This window comes from Schistocerca gregaria, chromosome 1 (assembly GCF_023897955.1).
Source record: "Schistocerca gregaria isolate iqSchGreg1 chromosome 1, iqSchGreg1.2, whole genome shotgun sequence".
NCBI lineage: Eukaryota > Metazoa > Arthropoda > Insecta > Orthoptera > Acrididae > Schistocerca > Schistocerca gregaria.
The window spans coordinates 1,132,419,998-1,132,439,679 of record NC_064920.1 but is presented as its reverse complement, the minus strand read 5'-3'; the positions used below and the strand labels follow the sequence as shown (position 1 = coordinate 1,132,439,679).

Here is a 19,682-nt window from a genome sequence, read left to right as displayed (position 1 = left end):
TTCAGCGGAACCCGAAACCCCACCACCCTATGGCGCAAGTCAAGGAATCTGCAGCCAATATGGTCGCAAAACCGTCTGAGCCTCTGATTCAGACCCTCCACCCGGCTCTGCACCAAAGCGAAAAATAAGATAGCATGCAAAAGACATCATCCTGTAGAGTGGAATTTGCTAAGAAATTCAATGTTCCCCTTAAGCATTATCACGTGCAACTTAAGCCACACAAGTAATTGCAATACATTTTTACATTCACTGTATCACTGACTATAGCATACCGTAAAATAAATCACGTACCTTCAATAGTTTCCGCGCAGTATCAAAAATACACAGATGATGCAATAACCACCACAGTATTTCACGAAACGGCACGAAGAATGAGAAAAAGTTTTGTATTGTTGACTTTAAGCATCGTGGAATAGAAACAGGCATCTGGTGGGAAGCACAGAACTACCACAACATGGGCCAACCTTCTCCTTGCAAATTGGATGTCCGCTGCACACAAGCAAAAAATTATCACGAAATTACTTGTACCACGAAAATATCTCCCTTTACCCTAACAGATTCCAACTGTATCATTAGAAGGTACATCCATAAACAGCACAGGTAATCAAGAATGTGATCATTAGCACATCATGCTACCAGTAGCAGGTAATCACAGCATGACAGTACGTCTGTCCTTGGTTCGCGATAGAAACAAAACACCCCCATAGTGTACCACTGTCAAACAATACTGCATTAACAAAGTGCAAATGTATAATAAGGTAACATGTAAGTATAATACATATATAAATGGTGAAAGCTTATTCATATGGGAAATTTATAATGCCATATACGTCCGATGTGACAAACACCAACCACCCACGCTTGCATCGAAATACAACCACATTCCCAACCAAAGAATGAAACCTGCAACTTATATCAGAAAAATAGGACACTGGAGTATCAAGACAATGCAGTGAACTGTACACAAACCTGAAGAATATACAGCACAAGTGGCCATGCAATGTCTATTGCTACACATTAGATGGCTTCCAAATGTACTGATAGAAAGTACGAACACAAACAGCAGTAGTAGTAATTGCCAAAACTCATCCTGCACAGAGTAAAAAACAGAGCCTGAAACTACAAAGTATTGAACTATGATACACAACATAACTGAACCTAACTAAGGACAAGCTCTGAAAACATGTCTACAGGAAACAACTCACCTGTCCAATATCAACAACACGCCATGCTTGTTAAAACCATAAGGTATGATAATACCAATGACGCACTAACAAAACAATAGTGCCAGCAGTTTAGTATGATCGCTATAATGTACATGTATCTCACACTGTGTGTGTGTGTGTGTGTGTGTGTGTGTGTGTGTGCACATGGCCGATACATAATCACTATCCCATATCTGCTCCAGTGCAGTGTGTCTAGCACAGCCCGTTAACCAAGCCGAAATAGGTGTAGCCCAAGACAGATGCATGACTGACATTGCATTGCCTTTGTGCTACATCTTTCTACTTTTTTTGGTGTAATGTGTGGGTGGGAATCGATGTAATTCTGAATACTGAAATTCCAGAAATATTCTATGAAACATAAAAACTCTACGATATACTACAAAACACATACCTTTAATTTTGGGATTAACAAGAAACACTTTTTGCCAGTTAAATCCCGTAGATACTGTAGCTTACTCACATATACACCATGTGATCAAAAGTATCTGGACACCCCCAAAAACACACATTTTTCATATTAGGGGCATTGTGCTGCCACCTACTGCAAGGTACTCCGTATCAGCGACCTGCATAGTCATTAGGCACCGCGAGAGAGCAGAATGGGGTGCTCCGCAGAACTCACAGACTTCAAACGTGGTCAGGTGATTGGGTGTCACTTGGGTCAAGTGTCTATACTCCTAAACATCCCTAGGCCCATTGTTTCCAATGTGATAGTGAAGTGGAAACGTGAAGGGACACATACAGCACAAAAGCATACACGCCGACCTCGTCTGTTGACTGACGAGACCACCGACAGCTGAAGAGGGTCGTAATGTGTAATAGGCAGACATCTATCCAGACCACCACACAGGAATTCCAAACTGCATCAGCATCCAACGCAAGTACGATGACAGTTAGGCAGGACGTGAGAAAACTTTGATTTCATGGTCGAGCAGCTACTCATAAGCCACACATCATGCCTGTAAATGTCAAATGACACCTCACTCGGTATAAGGAGAGTAAACATTGTGCTACTGAACAATGGAAAAACATTGTGTGGCGTGACAAATCACGGTACACAACGTAGTGATCCGATGGAAGGATGAGGCTATAGCAAATGCCCGGTGAATGTCATCTGCCAGCGTGTGTAGTGCCCACAGTAAAATTCGGTGGTGGTGGTGGTGGTGGTGGTGGTGGTGGTGGTGGTGGTGGTGGTGGTGGTGGTATGGTGTGGTCATGTTTTTCATGGAGGGGGCTTGCATCCCTTGCTGTTTTGCGTGACACTATCATAGCACAGGCCTACATGATGTTTTAAGCACCTTCTCGCTTACCATTGTTGAACAACAATTTAGGGATGGCAACTGCATTTTTCGACACGATCGAGTACCTGTTTGTAACGCATGGCTTGTGGCGGAATGGTTACACAACAATACCAATGGACTGGTCTGCACAGAGTCGTGACCTGAAACCTACAGAACACCTTTGGGATGTTTTGGAATGCCGACTTCGTGCCCAGCCTCACCACCCGACATCGATACTTCTCCTCAGTGCAGCATTCTGTGAAGAATCGGCTAACATTCCCCAAGAAACCTTCCAGCACCTGACTGAACGTATGCCTGTGAGATTCAAAGCTGTTATCAAGACTAAGGGCGGGGCAACACCATACTGAATTCCAGCATTACCAATGGAGGGCACCATGAACTTTTAAGTCATTTTCAGCCAGGTATCTTCATACTTTTTATCACATTGTGCACGTCCTGAAATAGTGAAAGTTTCTTCTGTTTCAAACCTGCGTGAAGTTACAAAGCAGTACAATTACATCAATGTTTCCCTAACATCAGCTCAGTAGTTGTCGATTCTGACTGATGTAACAGGTGAACACTTAGATTTCCACCTGGGTCACTGCCTCCGCATAATGCATTATTTCTTTCCTGATATGCCAGTTTCATTGTCCACTTCACCATTATTGTCATTCTCAGTAAAATAACAGGAGGCAGTATAAATTTCATCATTGGTCGTCACGCCATAACCAGAATCACTGTCATTTTGCAACCACGCATTTACGTCATTATAATCTATATCTGGACAACCATGAATGTTTGCTAACATTCTAAGGAAATCAGAAGTGTTGACAACTTCACAAGCTGCAGTGGTGGAATCACAAATAGCAGGCCATACTGTTTTCCATGATTTTAGAATAAACAGTTAAATAACTGGAGACCAAGAAGATGCAACCATAAAAACCACATATTCGATATTTATCAATTTCAACCACACAAACTTCTCCTGTTCAATCAATCAATTTACCCAGTAACTGTCTTCTGCATACACATTTGATATTCTCTAGGATACCTTGATGTAGTGGTCGAAGAAAAGCTGTTACATTAGGAGGGAAGGACATCACTCAGATTACCACTGACAAGCTGTCCCAACCAAGGATGTGTGGCAGTTCATTGTCAATACACAATATGCAGGTCCTCTGACTCCCAATGTCTTCTCACAATTGGCACAACATCATGAAACCAATTTTTTTTAATTACCACTGTTCATCCAAGCATTATTTTGCTATTTTAAGACAACTGCCAAACAGAAATAACGACATGTTTCAATGCACCTGAATTTTCAGATATTCCTTTCAACAACAGAGGAAATTTATGTCTTCCAGATGCATTCCCAAAAGACAGAATTGTAATGTGATCTTGCTTGCTCTAAACGTAGAAACATGTAAATTACTGCAGATGAGTAGGGAAAAACAATCCCATAATGTTCTAATGCAACATTAGTAGTATGCTGCTGGACACACTCATGTTGATTAAATATCTGGGCATAACATTGCAAAGCAATATGAAATGCTGCAAGCAAATAATGATGAGAGAAGGGGAGGCAAACAGTTGATTTCAGTTTATTGGGAGGATGCTGTGATAGTGTTTTTCATCTGTAAAGCATGTCATGTATAGAACATTAGTGCAATCCACTCTTGAGTATTGCTCAACTGTTTGGAATTCCCACCAAGTCATTTTAAAGGAAGACATCAAAGCAATTCAGAAGCTGCCTGCTAGATTTGTCACTGCTGGGATCCATCAACACATGCGTGTTAGGGAAATGCTTCATGAACTCAACTGGGAATCCCTGGAGGGAAAACAATGTTCTTTTTGTAGGACACAAAAAAAAAGGCATTTAAAACTGGCAGCAGAACAATTCAAGTGTTGCCAATCTACATTTCACATAAGGCCTACGAATACAAGAGAATAAAGGCTTCTATAGAGCTCACCTTTGCTTATTTTGTTTAGTGCTTCCAACTTTTTGTCCATAAAAGTAACCACTTTCTATTGCTTCAAAGCCATTTCACTCCTGCACACTCAAGCCACAGGATCAAAAGAACAATACCAGTACAAATTCTGACCATAGTAACGCTAGGTAGAAAGGGGGCATAGGAGAAATCTAAACTAGCTGTGAGGCAAAAACAAAAAAACCACGCACAGATAAACTGGAAACAGAATTTATGAGGGCCAGATAAACAGATTAGATGTTATCTTATTATAAGTTTGCACTTCCTAATCCATGTAATGCCTTACTGGTTTCTACTATTCTATATTTGGCCAGAGTATGCTATGGGAGCGTTTCGTTTCTGCCACAAACTGAGGTCACTGTCATGCTATGGTGCCCAGTATTGTTAGACTGATCTGATCACGAATGTGTGCTTGGCCACCTACACTGTTTTCAGTATGTACCCCTCTTCCAACGAAGTTGGAAGCTATTGTATGTGGTATATTATTATACTAAATGTACTGCATGTTACATAGACGGCCATAGACACATCTATAGACAGCTGCATGTTGCCTGAGTGCTAGTTGTGTCCTACTTTTGCATGGTAACATACTGATTCAGGTCTGGTCCTGGGTGCAATTTTCTTCTCAGCTAGATGTAACATGGGGTTTGCGTTGGTCACTTGTGACAAAAGGCACATCTTATATCGTTAGGTGTTTTGTGCCATGTGTAGCTATTTTATGTTGAGTGCATATTCCTTTGTTTTATCTTATTCACCACCTCATATGGTACCTTATTTATTCATATTATTTTGCCTTATGCATGACCACAGTACACACTGAAATTACTTATGTTGTCGTTGGGAGCCATGGGCAGTGGTTTAAGTTATTTTACGGGATCCTGTTACCCCCCCCCCCCCCCCTTTTTTTTTTTGAGAGGGTGTGTCACAGTTTTGCACTTGACAAAGTGGGCAGATCATCATTCAGATGTAACATTATGTTAACATATTACTCATACTCTAACTGGATTTTTCTAGTACACATTTCAATTTTATTAACAAATTGTACGTGTTTTATTACACGTTTGCACCTTACTCGATACACATTATTGGCTCTCTTACTGAACAATACACCTATTGTTTAGCCATTTTGATTTTCAACAGTAAATCTAAAATCTACTACATAATGGTATTTGCAATTATGTTTCCTTCATGGTTTTACGATTTTGCTGGTAACACGACACATGTAATGTGTAGTTCATTATAATATTAGGAGACATAATACAATGTACAATAGTTATTACTGACATTACAATGATGTATTTTGGGACAGCTGATGCTAATGTTATATTTGCTGCATCTTGGTGCCAGATGGTAGTGGAGTAGACCACAGAAGCTGTTGAGAAATAAATAAATAAATAAGTAAATAAGGCCACAGCACTGATCATGTTAATCATTGCTTCACGAATATTTATGAAGATGAATCTACAGAAAACAAACATGCAATGCATGCATTCATATAGAATAACCAACAGGGGGCACAGAACTTAACGCTGTTAAGTAGAATTAGTTGGTGGCTGCTTCCAAAAGTGGGCATCAGGTCCAGTAATGCCCCTTCATACATTTCTGTCTTCTCTTTTTACAAGCAGATGCATTCCGCTCTGTATGTGCAAAAAATCTCTACTTTGTCTCAGTTTGACAGCAACAACCCTTTTTCTTGAAATCTTATTACAACATAGTACCTTTCATTCTTGAGCTGCTTAGTCACTGCCAATGAGTCACACTCTTTATTATTGTGGTCTTTAAACCTTATTTTGATATTTCTTCCGATTTGCCCTGTATACTTCATTTCACAATCCAGACACTTCACTTCATACATTCCCACTTTCCTCACCACTTCTCACCTCAGCTAATTTTATGCTTCCAGCTTCTTCAACAGTTTGTAATCCATCCTGAATTCATTTTCAACCACTCTGTTGTGATTTCACAATACAGCATGAATGTTTTTCTGTGGATATTTCTTGTTTTATTGTAAATATATGACACGTTCGACAACTGGTACATGACATTTTAGTACTGATTTTTAAGGCAGTTTTATGATGGCTTCAACACAGGTACCAGCTTTTAGACACACACAACCAGAATTTCTTTACATTTTGTGAAAGACCTTTCGCTAATATTCCGCTACATTAGTGAACAGAGGCATCATGAACTTCATTCTGCACAGACAATATATTTTTTTTTTTTTTTTTTTTCAGTCGCTGTTCCTTTAGAAGTTTGTTTACAACCACACTATACCATGGAGAGTCCCTTCCTTTAATGAGCTGTTCTACTAGGTACATATCTATAAAGTCCTTGATCAGCCATTGTTTCCAACTTTAACCTACATCCTGTCCTGCGATAAATGTTTCAGGCTCTTCATTGAGAGCTAACACTACTGCTTCTCTATCTAATTTACTGAACACAGAACTCTTTCTACTTGGATTAGTGGCCACCTGCACTTTGGTAATCATTGTTTCTACAAGTGCCTTACTGTCATTAAGACTTGTATCAATGCAGAGGCACTCTCCCATTCTGTCTTCCCTGCCAGTCTCCCTCCTTACCACCATCTTCCTGTCCTCTCCTCTCTTCCCCTCAGTCACCCCCCCTCTTCCTCTTATATGCTCTACCCTCTTAACTCTTCTTGTCTTGTTGTGTAGCCAAAAAGTCATCTCTCAAGAGACCTGACACTAACCGTCTACCCCCTCCTTGCCTTATACAAACTTTCCCACTCCCTTCCTGCCTCTATGCCCAGGTAATTGATCACTAGGAGCTATCGCTGCAAGTGTGTGTCTGTGTGGGAGAATGTGTGTACTTTTACTGGAGAGAAAGCAAGAAACCAAACTCTAGTCTAAATACTGTTTTTTGCTAGGTGTTTCTATGTGCCATATATCAGCTAAGTGGTTGCTTTTACTTGTGCGTACATATTATTCTAGCCATGAATTTTCATTCTCATACCTTTATAACATTGTCCACATGAAGACCCAAAGCTCATCACTGTTGAAAATGTTCAAACCATGATATATCTAGGAAATTTCATACTGTCAAGTGGTGTGTTTTAGATTACTTCATCAGTGCAGCTCAATATTGCATTCAGTCAGGATGCGGATGGTCAGTTATTTTTAAAAAATGGAAATTTGTACTAGTATACCAATGAAACAAACTAAGTATTTTGATTGGTTAATCAAACATAACAGCCTTGAAAAGAGCATTAATCAACTATAAAAATACTATTTTGAAGTCTAACCTGAGCATCATGACCTGCCCCTTCTGATGGTGTCGTATATCCACTGTCTCTAGAGACTGTTCTTGGCTCTGGGGATGATGGCCACTGCAATACAGATGAACATAAATAGAATAACAAACTGAAAAATTCTTGAGTACTTATTACTCTTGTTATTAGTAAAGCAAGTATCAGGATAACTCAGGCAAAAAATATAGAAAATAACAACAGGATAGTGGTAAGTACACAGTTACATATTTCAACGTCTGACACAATTAACTGAGGGTGTAATTACACAATAAAAACTCAAGCAAACAGCATGTACGAAACTAGCAAAAAGACAAGGGAGACTAGACAAGGAAGTGAATGAGGGAGAATGGAAAAAAGGGCCAAGGGTAAACCAATGGGAGCACGGAATGGGATGGGAGACAGAAATGGGAGCAGTGGACCAGTGAGGGCTGTGACGGAAGAGGGCACAGAAGCGAAGCAGAGTGTAGAGCAGAGGAATAGGAGAAGGGGTCCCAGAGGGGAGGGGAGAAGGCAAAGCCCAGAGGGGAGGGAGGAGTGCGGGCATGGAGAGAACTACATGATAACTGAATTTTGAAAGTGAATGGTCTGAGGCAGTCAGTGAATACTTCACGAACTGTGAGGAAGACACTGCCAGCAACCACTTACTGATTTTATTAGTTATGTGTGAGAATAGATTGTCAGGGTTGATTCACTAACAGCTACAGTTTATATGCCTACATTTTTATACCTCTGTGTTAACAATTGTTCCGAGTATGTACTAGCTAGATCCACACACACATAGTTTAAGCTACACTATCTTTACCTTCAGTAAGTTTAACGGTCAAAAAGTTGTCAGTGTAGTGCACTCGCACAGATGATTCATTAAGCATTTACATGTGCTGCAGGAAACAACTCAAATGCTCAACCAAACATTCACTGCTTCTACTTGAGTGTTAGGTAGTAGGACTGACAGACATTTTTGTGCATATTCATATTTTCACAGCGCAATGATTGTTCCATAAAATTTCAAACACGCAGCCACATAAATTTCACTACTTCTTCTAAAATTTCAGCTGTATACCATAAAGCCATCTTCAGAGTGAGCTGAGGCGACCGACACTGCAGCACTTGCTTCATCCCTTTACACCCGAGGGCCGCAACACTGTGCATGCGGCCACAGATACACAAGGCACCAGAGACGTTGGTCAGTGGCAAAGAGGTATAACATATGCATGGAATTAGATTTATGGCCGCACAGTCAATCCACACAGTGGTATCGATGTATCACTACGAGTTCCACATCACAACGTCTTTGTGGTTTATTACAGAAAGTGCCGCATTCCACGATTTGTCCAAGCTGAAGCCTCTATCTCTATTAATTAAATTCATCGTCTACTGAATTTAAATTGCTTCTTTCACTACTACTGAGTCCCAGAAAGATGAAGTTGAGGCTAAAATTTTGACGTTATCGTACGTCCCAGAGTGCCCAGTATCAATACAGTACTCTGCCACTGCAGATTTATTGGGTTGTAACAGCCGGTTGTACCTGTGCTGCTCTGCGCATCTATCTGATGTATGAATGGACACAATCACAGGGGATCTAGAGAACTCCAGGCTTCCAAAGCACTCAATAATCTTTAACGGAACCTAGGAATGCTGCTGTCTTTGGCGGAGTGCGGAAGGCTCCCCACGAGGCAGAAAAGCCATGGATTTAAAACACTTCATGTCTTTTTCTGCATTCTTTATATCTGCTGTTCATTTCATCTGTAGTGCCTTAAAGCTTGTTTTCCAGACAGCTCTTGTCAGCAATGATGTATGCTCTGTGCACCAGAGTTCTGGGTACACTCATTGTCTGCAAAGGATGGTGGCAGCTATTTGCACGTAAATATAAATCCGTATGGGTCAGTTTTTGATATACTACATTTTAAGAAAAGCTGGCGTTTTACCTGTCGAAAATTGGACCTGGTTTCTGAACAACTTTAATCACCTGCATCTGAAGACATCTGTGGAATTACCCTATAATTCATTGAACTGGATTGATGGTGAAACGAGAGCCAAGTCAGACTTGGTTTGTTAGGTAGTCACATCAAGACAGACGGCAAAGTTTTGTTGGCTTGAGACTTCTTCGCAGCAATAAACTGTTATTCGATGCTCCGTCATTAATGTGACAGATATACATCTGGAAGATGCTACAATGATCGTTTTAAGTAGAGGACTGAACTTTGCACCCACACCAAAGGTTTTTCCGATACCAGCATTCATCAGTGATATTGAAGAAGTTGTTCGTCCTCTTTCAACAGAATCAGCAGAAGCAATAGGACACAAAACTTCTCTAGCAGTTATGAAGACTCGTCCACAAACGAGTAACATATCTGTGGCAGAGAGGGCTGCACTATGTAAGCCTCGCCAGCATACCGAGATGATGGTTCTTCCAGCTGATAAAGGTAACACCACTGTTTTAATGTCTCGTGATGACTATCATGACAAAATGAACAGTTTACAGAGTGACAGCGCATACCGGAAGATCAGTAAAGACCCCACCAACCAGAAGGAAGGAAACAGCGATCGTGTGAGACCCAACTCGCTTTATTTGTTCATGAGACCCAGAAAATACTAGATACAGGCTCCCAGGCGGATGCTATTTTCCTTTACTTCCTGAAGGCGTTCGATACAGTCCCGCACTGTCGCCTGCTAAAGTAAGAGCCTATGGAATATCAGACCAGCTGTGTGGCTGGATTGAAGAGTTTTTAGCAAACAGAACACAGTATGTTGTTATCAATGGAGAGATGTCTACAGACGTTAAAGTAACCTCTGACGTGCCACAGGGGAGTGTTATGGGACCATTGCTTTTCGCAATATATATAAATGACCTGGTAGATAGTGTCGGAAGTTCCATGCGGCTTTTCGCGAATGATGCTGTAGTATACAGAGAAGTTGCAGCATTAGAAAATTGTAGCGAAATGCAGGAAGATCTGCAGCAGATACGCATTTGATGCAGGGAGTGGCAACTGACCCTTAACATAGACAAATGTAATGTATTGCGAATACATAGAAAGAAGGATCCTTTATTGTATGATTATATGATGGAACAAGCACTGGTAACTGTTACTTCTGTAAAATATCTGGGAGTATGCGTGCGGAACGATTTGAAAAGGAATGATCATATAAAATTAATTGCTGGTAAGACGGGTACCAGGTTGAGATTCATTGGGAGAGTCCTTAGAAAATGTAGTCCATCAACAAAGGAGGTGGCTTACAAAACACTCGTTCGACCTATACTTGAGTATTGCTCATCAGTGTGGGATCCGTACCAGATCGGGTTGACGGAGGAGATAGAGAAGATCCAAAGAAGAGCGGCGCGTTTCGTCACAGGGTTATTTGGTAACCGTGATAGCGTTACGGAGATGTTTAGTAAACTCAAGTGGCAGACTCTTCAAGAGAGGCGCTCGGCATCGCGGTGTAGCTTGCTCGCCAGGTTTCGAGAGGGGGCGTTTCTGGATGAGGTATCGAATATATTGCTTCCCCCTACCTCCCGAAGAGATCACGAATGTAAAATTAGAGAGATTCGAGCGCGCACGGAGGCTTTCAGACAGTCGTTCTTCCCGCGAACCATAGGCGACTGGAACAGAAAAGGGAGGTAATGACAGTGGCACAAAGTGCCCTCCGCCACACACCATTGGGTGGCTTGCGGAGTATAAATGTAGATGTAGATGGTAAGGAAGAGTGCTTTGCATCTGAGTGCTTCCCCCTTTCCACCAGAAGTTGTGCAAATATATTAAAAACAAAGATTCCAATACTTACCAAGCGGGAAAGCACGGCAGACAGGCACAATGAACAGAACACACAAACACACACACAGAATTACTAGTTTTTGCAACCGATGGTTGCTTCTTCAGGAAAGAGGGAAGGAGAGGGAAAGACGAAAGGATGTGGGTTTTAAGGGAGAGGGTAAGGAGTCATTCCAATCCCGGGAGCGGAAAGACTTCCCTTAGGGGGAAAAAAGGACAGGTGTACACTTGCGCGCGCGCGCGCGCGCACACACACACACACACACACACACACACACACACACACACACACACACACACACACATATCCATCCGCACATACACAGACACAAGCAGACATATTTAAAGGCCTTTAAATATGTCTGCTTGTGTCTGTGCATGTTCGGATGGATATGTGCGTGCGTGTGCGTGCGTGTGCGTGCGTGCGTGCGCGTGCGTGCGCGTGCACGCCTGTCCTTTTTTCCCCCCTAAGGGAAGTCTTTCCGCTCCCGGGATTGGAATGACTCCTTACCCTCTCCCTTAAAACCCACATCCTTTCGTCTTTCCCTCTCCTACCCTCTTTCCTGAAGAAGCAACCATCGGTTGCAAAAGCTAGTAATCCTGTGTGTGTGTTTGTATGTTCTGTTCATTGTGCCTGTCTGCCGGCGCTTTCCCGCTTGGTAAGTATTGGAATCTTTGTTTTTAATATATTTTTCCCATGTGGAAGTTTCTTTCTATTTTATTTACATCATCAGAAGTTGTGCAAAGATTGAAATCAAATGCTGTAGTTCCTCCAAGGCTTCCAGAGATCCATCTGCGTCCAATAGTGAGTACATTGGCTCTCCAACCTATGATTGTGCCGAACACTTAGTATTGTCATTTAGGCCTCTAGTGGGAAAATGCATTTATCACATAAGTAACTCTGTGGACTTCATTGGCAAAGTAAAATCACTCAAACTGAACAATTTTGATATGTTGGTCAGCTTCCCTGTAGTGTCATTGTTCACAACGACAAAGGGATTTCAGCATTGCTTGAACATGTTTGATCTCAACGTATTTTTATTTTTCAATAACAAATTTTCGAACAGACTGAAGGTGTCGCCATGGTTAGTCCTTTGTCGCCCTTGAGGGCCAACGTTTTTATGGAGGACTTTCTGGATAAGGCGCTGGAATCTTCTAAATTGAAGCCCACAGTGTTTTGGATGTATGTTGTTGGCACATTTATAGTGTGGCCACCTAGTGAAGACAAATTAAAAGAATTTTTAAAACATCTGACTTCCATCTACAGACAAATTCAGTTCACAGTGGAAATAAAAAATGATGGGTGCCTTCCATTTTTGAATGTTTTGGTATGACGCAAAGATGGCACTTTGGGACATTCAGTATATCGAAAACTGAACCATATGGATTTACATTTATGTACAAATAGCTGCCACCATCCTTCGCAGATGGTGAATGTACTTATAACTCCGTTACACAGAGCAGGTCACTGCTGACAAGAGTACTCTGGAGGATGAGCTTCAACATTTGAGAACAGTCTTTGAAGCCAACAGGTACTCTCCAGACACATAAGGCACTACAAATTAAACTAACAGTGGATATAGGGAACATAGAAGAAAAAACAGAATGTTTTAAATCCATGCCTTTTCTGCAACAAATAGGAAGCATATTGTTAAAAATACAACAGATCATGAGTAAACAAAGTGAACTTGATTGATTGCCCTCCTACACAGACTGCAGTGTTCCTGGGTTCCATTAAAGATGATTTAGTGCTTCGGAAGCCTGGGATTTACAAGATCCCCTGTGAGTGTGACCATTCTTACGTCAGACAGATGACACAGTCTATGGGAGATGCACACAGGGAGATGCACCACAGGTACACTCAGTTATTACAAGCAAATAAATCTGCAGTGGCAGAGTACTGTATTGATACTGGGCACCGTACAGTGTACAACAACATCGAAATTTTTGCTTCAAATTCATCTTTCTGGGACTCAGCACTGAAATAAGCAATTGAAATTCAGTTGGCAATGAATTTAAATAATAGAGATAGTGGCTTAAGCTTGGACAAATCATGGAATCCAGCACTTCTGTAATAAACTCACAAAAACATAGGACGGTGCAATTTGCAGTGATACATCTATATAACAGTGTGAATTGATCGCGTAGCCACAGATCTAATTCCATACATATGTTATACCTCTGACACTTATCAACATCTGTTGTGCCTTGTGTATGTTTGGCCAACACTGGTGCGGTCCATGGGTTTGAAAGGATGGAGCGAGTGCTGCAGCGTCAGTCACCTCGGCTTACTCTGAAGGTGGCTGGATGGTATACAGCAAAAATAATAGAAGAAGAAGTAAAATATTGTGTGGCCGCATGCCCAAAATTTTATGGAACAGAGACATTTCTGCATCTACATCTATACCAGTACTCCGTAAGCCACCTGACGGCATGTGGCAGAGTATGTCTATCGGTTCTCCCTACTATTCCAGTCACGTATTGTTCGTGGAAAGGAAGATTGTCCGTATGCCTCTGTGTGGGCTCTAATCTCTCTGGTTTTATCCTCATGGTCTCTTCACGAGATATACATAGGAGGGAGCAATATACTGCTTGACTCCTAGGTGAAAGTATGTTCTCGAAACTTCAACAAAGGCCCATACCGAGTTACTGAAGGTTTCTCTTGCAGAGTCTTCCACTGGAGTCTATCTAACATCTCCATAACGCTTTCACAATTACTAAATGATCCTGTAACGAAATGCGCTGCTCTCCATTGGATCTTCTCTCTCTCTCTCCTATAAACCCTATCTGGTACAGATCCCACACTGGTGAGCAGCATTCAAGCAGTGGGTGAACAAGTGTACTGTAACCTACTTCCTTTGTTTTCAGACTGCATTTACTTAGGATCCTCCAATGAATCGGAATCTGGCACCTGCTTTACCGACAATTTTATATGGTCATTCAATTTTAGATCACTCCTAAAGCCCACTCCTAGATAATTTAGAGAATTAACTGCTTCCAGCTGCTGACCTGATATATTGTAGCTAAATGATAAAGGATATTTCCTTCTTTCTATGTATTCGCAGCACATTATACTTGTCTACGTTGAGATTCAATTGCCATTCCCTGCACCATGCATCAATTCGTTGCAGATCCTCCTGCATTTAAGTACAGTTTTCCATTGTTACAACCTCTCGATATACTACAGCATCATCAGCAAAAAGCCTCAGTGAACTTCCGATATTCTCCGCAAGGTCATTTATACACATTGTGAATAGCAACGGTTCTATGACACTCCCCTGCAGCACACGTGAAATCACTCTTACTTCGGAAGACTTCTCTCCATTGAGAATGACATGCTGCATTATGTTATATAGGAACTCTTCAATCCAATCACACAATAGGTCTGATAGTCCATATGCTCTTACTTCGTTCAGTAAACGACTGTGGGGAACTGTATCAAACGCCTTGCGGTAGTCAAGAAACACAGCATCTACCAGCAACCCATGTCTATGGCCCTCTGAGTCTCGTGGATGAATAGCACAAGCTGGGTTTCACATGATCGTCTTTTTCAGAATCCATGCTGATTCCCACAGAGTATATTTTTAGTCTCCAGAGAAAGTCATTATACTCAAACATAATACATGTTCCAAAATTCTACAACTGATCGTTAGAGATATAGGTCTATAGTTCTGCACATCTGTTCGATGTAACTTCTTGAGAACGAGGATGACCTGCGCCCTTTTCTGATCTTTTGGAACAGTACGCTCTTCTAGAGACCTACGGTACATTGCTGCAAGAAAGGGGGCAAGTTCCTTCGCGTACTCTGTGTAAAATCTAACTGGTATCCCATCAGGTCCAGCGGCCTTTCCTCGTTTGAGCGATTTTGATTGTTTTTCTATCCCTCTGTCATCTATTTCAATATTTACCATTTTGTCATCTATCCAACAATCTAGATAAGGAACTACAGTGCAGTCTTCCTCTGTGAAACAGCTTTGGAAAAAGACATTTAGTATTCTGGCTTTTAGTCTGTCATCCTCTGTTTCAGTACCATTTTGGTCATAGAGTGTCTGGACATTTTGTTTTTATCCACCTACTGCTTTGATACAAGACCAAAATTTCTTAGGATTTTCTGCCAAGTCAGTACATAGAATTTTACTTTCGAATTCATTGAACACCTGTGGCATAGCACTCCTCACACTGCATTTTGCTTCATTTAATTTTTGTTTGTCTGCAAGGCTTTGGCTATGTTTATGTTGGCTGTGAAGTTCCCTTTGCTTCCATAGCAGTTTTCTAACTTGGTTGTTGTACCACGGTGGCTCTTTTCAATCTCTTACGTTCTTGGTTGGCACATACTCATCTAATGCATACTGTACGATGGTTTTGAACTTTGCCCACTGATCCTCACCACTATCTGTACTTGAGATAAACCTTTTGTGTTGAGTCATCAAGTACTCAGTAATCTGTTTTTGTCACTTTTGCTAAACAGAGAAATCTTCCTACCTTTTTAAATATTTCTATTTACGGCTGAAATCATCGATGCTGTAACTGCTTTATGATTGCTGATTCCCTGTTCTGTGTTAACTGTTTCAAATAGTTCAGGTCTGTTTGTCACCAGAAGGTCTAGTATGTTATCGCCTCAAGTCGGTTCTCTGTTTAACTGCTCAAGGTAATTTTCAGATAAGGCACTTAAAAAAATTTCACGGGATTCTTTGTCCCTGCCACCCGTTATAAACGTCAAGTTTCCCAGTCTACATCTGGTATTTTAAAATCTCCACCCAAAACTATAACATGGTTGGGAAATCTACTCGAAATATTTTCCAAACTTTCCTTCCAGTGTTCTGCCACAATAGGCACATCCAATTACCATATTTGAGCCTGCTTTAACCATGACCTTCACCCAAATTATTTCACATTTTGTATCTCCGTCAATTTCCTTCGATACTATTGCACTTTTTATCTCTATAAAAACGCCTCCCCCTTCACTGTCCAGCCTGTCTCTGGGGTATACATTCCAATCTGAGTTTAGAATTTCATTACTGCTTACATCTGGTTTCAGCCAACTTTCCGTCCCTAGTACTATATGTGATTGTGACAGTTTATTAATGAGAGCAGTTCTGGTACCTTTCTATAGACGCTCCTGCAGTTTACTACCACATTAATAATGTCATTCCCTATTGTGTATTGCCTACTGCTACTTTGTCGCATCTCAGGAGGCATCTTGTTGGGCCTAGGGAGGGAATTCTCTTACCTAAACAACCCACATGTACACTCCACACATACTCCGCTACCCTTGTAGCCACTTCCTGCATGTAGTGCACACCTGACCTATTCAGGAGACCCTACATTTCTTCATCCGGTAGCGGAGGTTGAGAAATTTGCACCCCCAGATCTCTGCAGAATCGTCTGCGCCTCTGGTTTAAGCCTTCCACTTGGCTTCAAATCAGAGGACCGCGATCAGTTCTGGGAACGATACTACAAATAGTTAGCTAAGATTCCACCCTGCGAGTGAGGCTTTCTTCCTTTACCAACTCCAGCAACCACCTGCACGAACTCAGGAAGACCTTTGAACCCAGACTGCAAGAGTCATTGGTGCCAACATGAGCAACACTTTGCAGTCGAGTGCACCCAGTGCTCTCTATCGCCGCCGGCGGGAGCTCCTCCACATCTTGGATGAGACCCCCCAGCAAGCAGACAGAGTGAACACTGGCCTTCTTCCCAGACCTTTTCGCTATTTCCCTAATGGGCTCCATCACCCGCATAACATTGCTGCTCCCAATCACTGATAAACCCCTCCCCTGTGTGCCTGCTCCGACCTTGCGGAAGGCAACATGTCCACTCACAGGCAGAGCGGATGATGCCACACGACCAGCCTACACATTGACCCTCCGCCTCGCACAGCGTGGACACTGTTGAACCCGTCACTCCCCTTGGGGAGGGGGTGGCCCTACCACACCCGGTACTCACGAAGATGTCTCAACAGCAGGGACTGTGGGTGAAGCATGGAACACCTGGGGTGTACCATGCGACACACCAGACTCCCCACTGCCGCTACACTCTGAGGCAGCAGCCTGAAGACGGCTGACCATGGCTATCAGCATGTTCAGCTGCTCGTGAACAGTGGCCAGCTCCTCCTGCGTGCTTACACAGCAGTCACACATCCTATCCATCCTAAGAAATCAACAATTTACTGTAGAGTGTTAAGTAATCAACTTTTAACTAGACTGCTAATTCACTAAAGACGAATGACAGCTGACTAAACTGTGGTTACTAGACACTTCTTGTTAGAAATGATGAAAGTAAGCACTAACTGTCTCTGGAATGTATTCAAAACAAACACGAAATCTATGAACACTATTACTCGAACTCTAAAATTAAAGCTTCCTAAAAGCAAAAAAACATGTAAAAATAAGTGACAAGTAAGAAAAACACATTTAATACTTAAATTTACGTACCTTGGTGCACAGCAGATGTGAAGCAGACGGTAATTACGACAACATTTTTGTTTTGAGGGGACATTGTATGTTCATATGGGTAAATGTATGGGCATGATAGAGGGGCAAAAAAAGGGGCAGTTGTGTTTGGCCAAATGGCTTGTGTAGTTGCTGTATTAGTTGTTTTTTGCAGTCCACTGTTAAATGCGTGTAAAAGCAGTAGTGTAGCAGATGTGGATACAGAACACATCAGAACTGTGGCCACAAAAAGATCTAGCAGAGAAACCAGAGACCCTTTTGGCAACTTGTAAATCTCATTTGCTTCCAAACTTGACACGATTGCTACAGGCAGCAAATGGAAGTCCATCCCAACCTTTCAGCTAGAGAACATTGTCATAGGAACTGCATGCAATAAACGTTTGGAGTTGGATTATCTCACTAGTGTCCATTTCTCACACAATCATAAAAGTAACTACTTCATCGGACTGAAGAATGTATGACTGGTTTTCTCCACCAATCTATTACATCTCACAGGGCCTGCAAAATCACCTGACTGGAATCCCCACAGAAAATCTGTGAGACATATTGGAACAGCAGGTGAAACACAAATATCAGAATCCTAAATTCGATGTAATTCTGTGATCAAGTCCTCAACATGCGGTTAACCTCACTTTCTAGACGAATCGAGGCATTTATCTTGTCCAGGTGCAGAATTACACAGTATTAAATGATGCCCTGGACATGTGGTGCTATAGAAGGATGAAGAAGATCAGATGGAGAAACAAAATAACAAATGAAGAGATGCTTAGAAGAGTACAGGAAACCAGATCTCTGTAGAGGCACATCCAAACACGAAGAGACAAACTTGTAGGGCACATCCTATGACACAACACCACCATTCGAACAATAGCAGAAGGAGCTATTGAGGGAAGGAATTGGCGGGGGTGACCAAGGATATCAACACGTGCAACAGATCATGAATGAGGCTGGATGTATCACATACATGGAAATCAAGAGGACGGCAGACAGAAGAGAGGGATGGCGCTCTGCTGCAAACCAACCTCAGGGTTGAACACTAAAAGAAGAAATGATGCTTGTAATGATTTCTTTAAGATACCAACGTTTTGTCTGCGAACCTACAAGTTGCATGATCACTGCCTTTTTTCCTTTCACCTGTGTGATCCTTTCTGATGGTACACACACATTTTTTTCAAGTAACTACTAGCAGGCAAGCACTAACTGTAACATACAGGGAAACCGTTCTCTCTCTCTCTCTCTCTCTCTCTCTCTCTCTCTCTCTCTCTCTCTCTCTCTCTCTGAACACATTATTTGAAGGTCACAAGTCTCACATACCTGGATTTCACTTTCCTCCATAGCTTCTGATGTCAGCGATACAACAGATACTATTTTGAGACATTGTGTCTCTGAAGTTTCATTATTCGTATCTTTGCTTCCAGTCTTTGCTGAAGTACTGTCACCAACCTGCATCAAATTTAAAACAAGTAGCTTTAAAGTAAATTTCTACAAATAGATCAGAATTTTAAGACATGCTGTATAGATACTATCAGTTACGTCACATGCATAATGCACCCATTACTTCCCATGGCAGGACTTGCAAGGATTGTAGGTTTTGCTCCCCTGGTGTTCATACAAGACGATATCTCATATGAAACTCATGACACTTACAGCCTCCTCTCCGAAGACAATGGATGCGAATGCTGCTTAACAACACTACCAACA

General features: G+C 41.7%; 1 protein-coding gene across 1 annotated transcript in view; it reads right to left on the bottom strand.

Moving 5' to 3' along the window:
* The window catches only part of LOC126293152 (uncharacterized), a 456,474-nt gene that overhangs the window by 38,903 nt on the left and 397,889 nt on the right, over positions 1–19,682 (bottom strand). The window contains exons 6-7 of the mRNA XM_049986289.1: positions 19,296–19,424; positions 7,757–7,840 (exon numbers count right to left, since the gene is read on the bottom strand). Of these exons, the coding sequence (XP_049842246.1) occupies positions 7,757–7,840; positions 19,296–19,424 (213 nt within the window). The remainder of the gene's footprint in view (positions 1–7,756; positions 7,841–19,295; positions 19,425–19,682) is intronic.